At 60.8% G+C, this 1,452-nt stretch overlaps 1 protein-coding gene across 1 annotated transcript; it reads right to left on the bottom strand.

Moving 5' to 3' along the window:
• Window positions 1-208: 208 nt before the first annotated feature.
• On the bottom strand, window positions 209-1,452 carry LAE1 (Secondary metabolism regulator lae1; the record flags this gene model as incomplete). The annotated part of the gene is made up of 7 exons (XM_051473252.1): window positions 209-242; window positions 294-719; window positions 772-915; window positions 969-1,006; window positions 1,063-1,081; window positions 1,138-1,386; window positions 1,439-1,452. The coding sequence occupies 7 exons, from the start codon at window positions 1,450-1,452 to the stop codon at window positions 209-211; spliced, it is 924 nt and encodes a 307-aa protein (XP_051322915.1).

Here is a 1,452-nt window from a genome sequence, read left to right as displayed (position 1 = left end):
AAAGTGAGGCTAAAAATGGTGTCGCGGAATGCACAACATCCTGGAAGCATCTCTAGAGTCCAGGTGTAACGAGGCCGTCGCGTTGATGCGCTCGATAGAGCGTCGGGGGAAAGCCAGTCCGGGCTAGGTGGGTGCCTGGCAGGGGCTACCTGTGTAGCGGGCAGGCAAACTATCCATGAACAGAGTGGTACAAGGGTGGTGCGAGATGCTACTGCTGGGGACGGCGGGCAGTCCAGATGTGGCTTTGGGCCGGTCAGTGGGCGTGGGCAGGCGCGGATTGGTGCGTGACTTACATATTGTTGTACGCATGGATTTTGCGGTTGCAGATTTCCCTGCGAACACTCTCGAGCACTGGCCTGACATGCGCGTTGAGGTCCCACTGATAGACCCTTGTGAGAGGTGCAAAGGTTAGCGCCTCCAGACCCTCGGTCAGGCCCAGGTTGTACCACCTCCCAATATCCTTCTGGTGCGGGTCATTGGGCCATGTGTTGTAGGGTACGCGAATAACCGTCTCCTGGATGTCGATGAAGCCGGCGGCCTGCAGCAGCTGGCGGGTGCGGTGTTCATAGGCGATTGGGCGCGAAACTCGTTGCGTGGCGTCAGCCAGCCAGCCGTACCACTTGGTGAGCATGCTGTCCGGGGGCAGCGTGTAGTCGTCGCAGCGCGGCTCCATGTCGATTTCAATGTGCTCTATCCAGCCGGTGCCGGGCTTGAGATGTCTGCGGCAGTTAGCAGGGGCGCCCAAAGCGAGGGTCTAGCGAGGGCGCGCACGAGTAAATCTTCTGGTAGAGTTCGGGCCAGCTCGTCACGCTGCCGCACGCCATGCGCAGGTGGATCAGGTCCCAGGAGTCCTCGCCCAACGTCCATGGGCTCTCGTAGTCGCGTGGTACTCGGAATCGCAGGTTCGGGGGGATTCTGCGGGGGCTGCATCAGTGTCAGGCCGGACAAGCGACGGGCGGGCGGCATACTTCTCAGGCTGAATATTGACGAGATCTAAACCTAGGACCTGCGCACATCATGTCAGCCGTCTGGCAGCAATGCGTCATGCTTAAGTGGGCGCACCTCGGCGTTTAGGTATTTGCTGCACGGGCGCGGTTAGCCTTGCGGAGGTAGCTCTGGCTGCTTTGGCCAACTTACTCGGCCATGTCAATTGCCCAGATGCCCGTCCCACAGCCTACGTCGAGGATGCGGGGCTGCACATTTGGCTGCGTCGGCACCGGCGCCTGGTGCAGCTGCCCTCTCCGTGCGACGGCGAAGAATTGGTGGTAGATGTCCATGCGGTCCTTCTCGGGCTCGTCGCACGGGTACATGTAGAGGCCTCTCCGGAAGCCATGATACCAGCGGCCATTTTCCATGTAGTTGCTGTTCTGAGCGGGCACGGGCAATCTGCGGGCGAGGGTCAGTCTGCGGGCGTGGTACGGAGAGCGGGGGCACACACCCATTCGAAGCCAT

Source organism: Alternaria conjuncta (assembly GCF_024043145.1).
Source record: "Alternaria conjuncta strain BMP 0040 chromosome Unknown scaffold_15, whole genome shotgun sequence".
Classification (NCBI taxonomy): Eukaryota; Fungi; Ascomycota; class Dothideomycetes; order Pleosporales; family Pleosporaceae; genus Alternaria; species Alternaria conjuncta.
The sequence above is the reverse complement of the archived record's forward strand: the minus strand, read 5'-3'. Positions and strand labels throughout refer to the sequence as shown.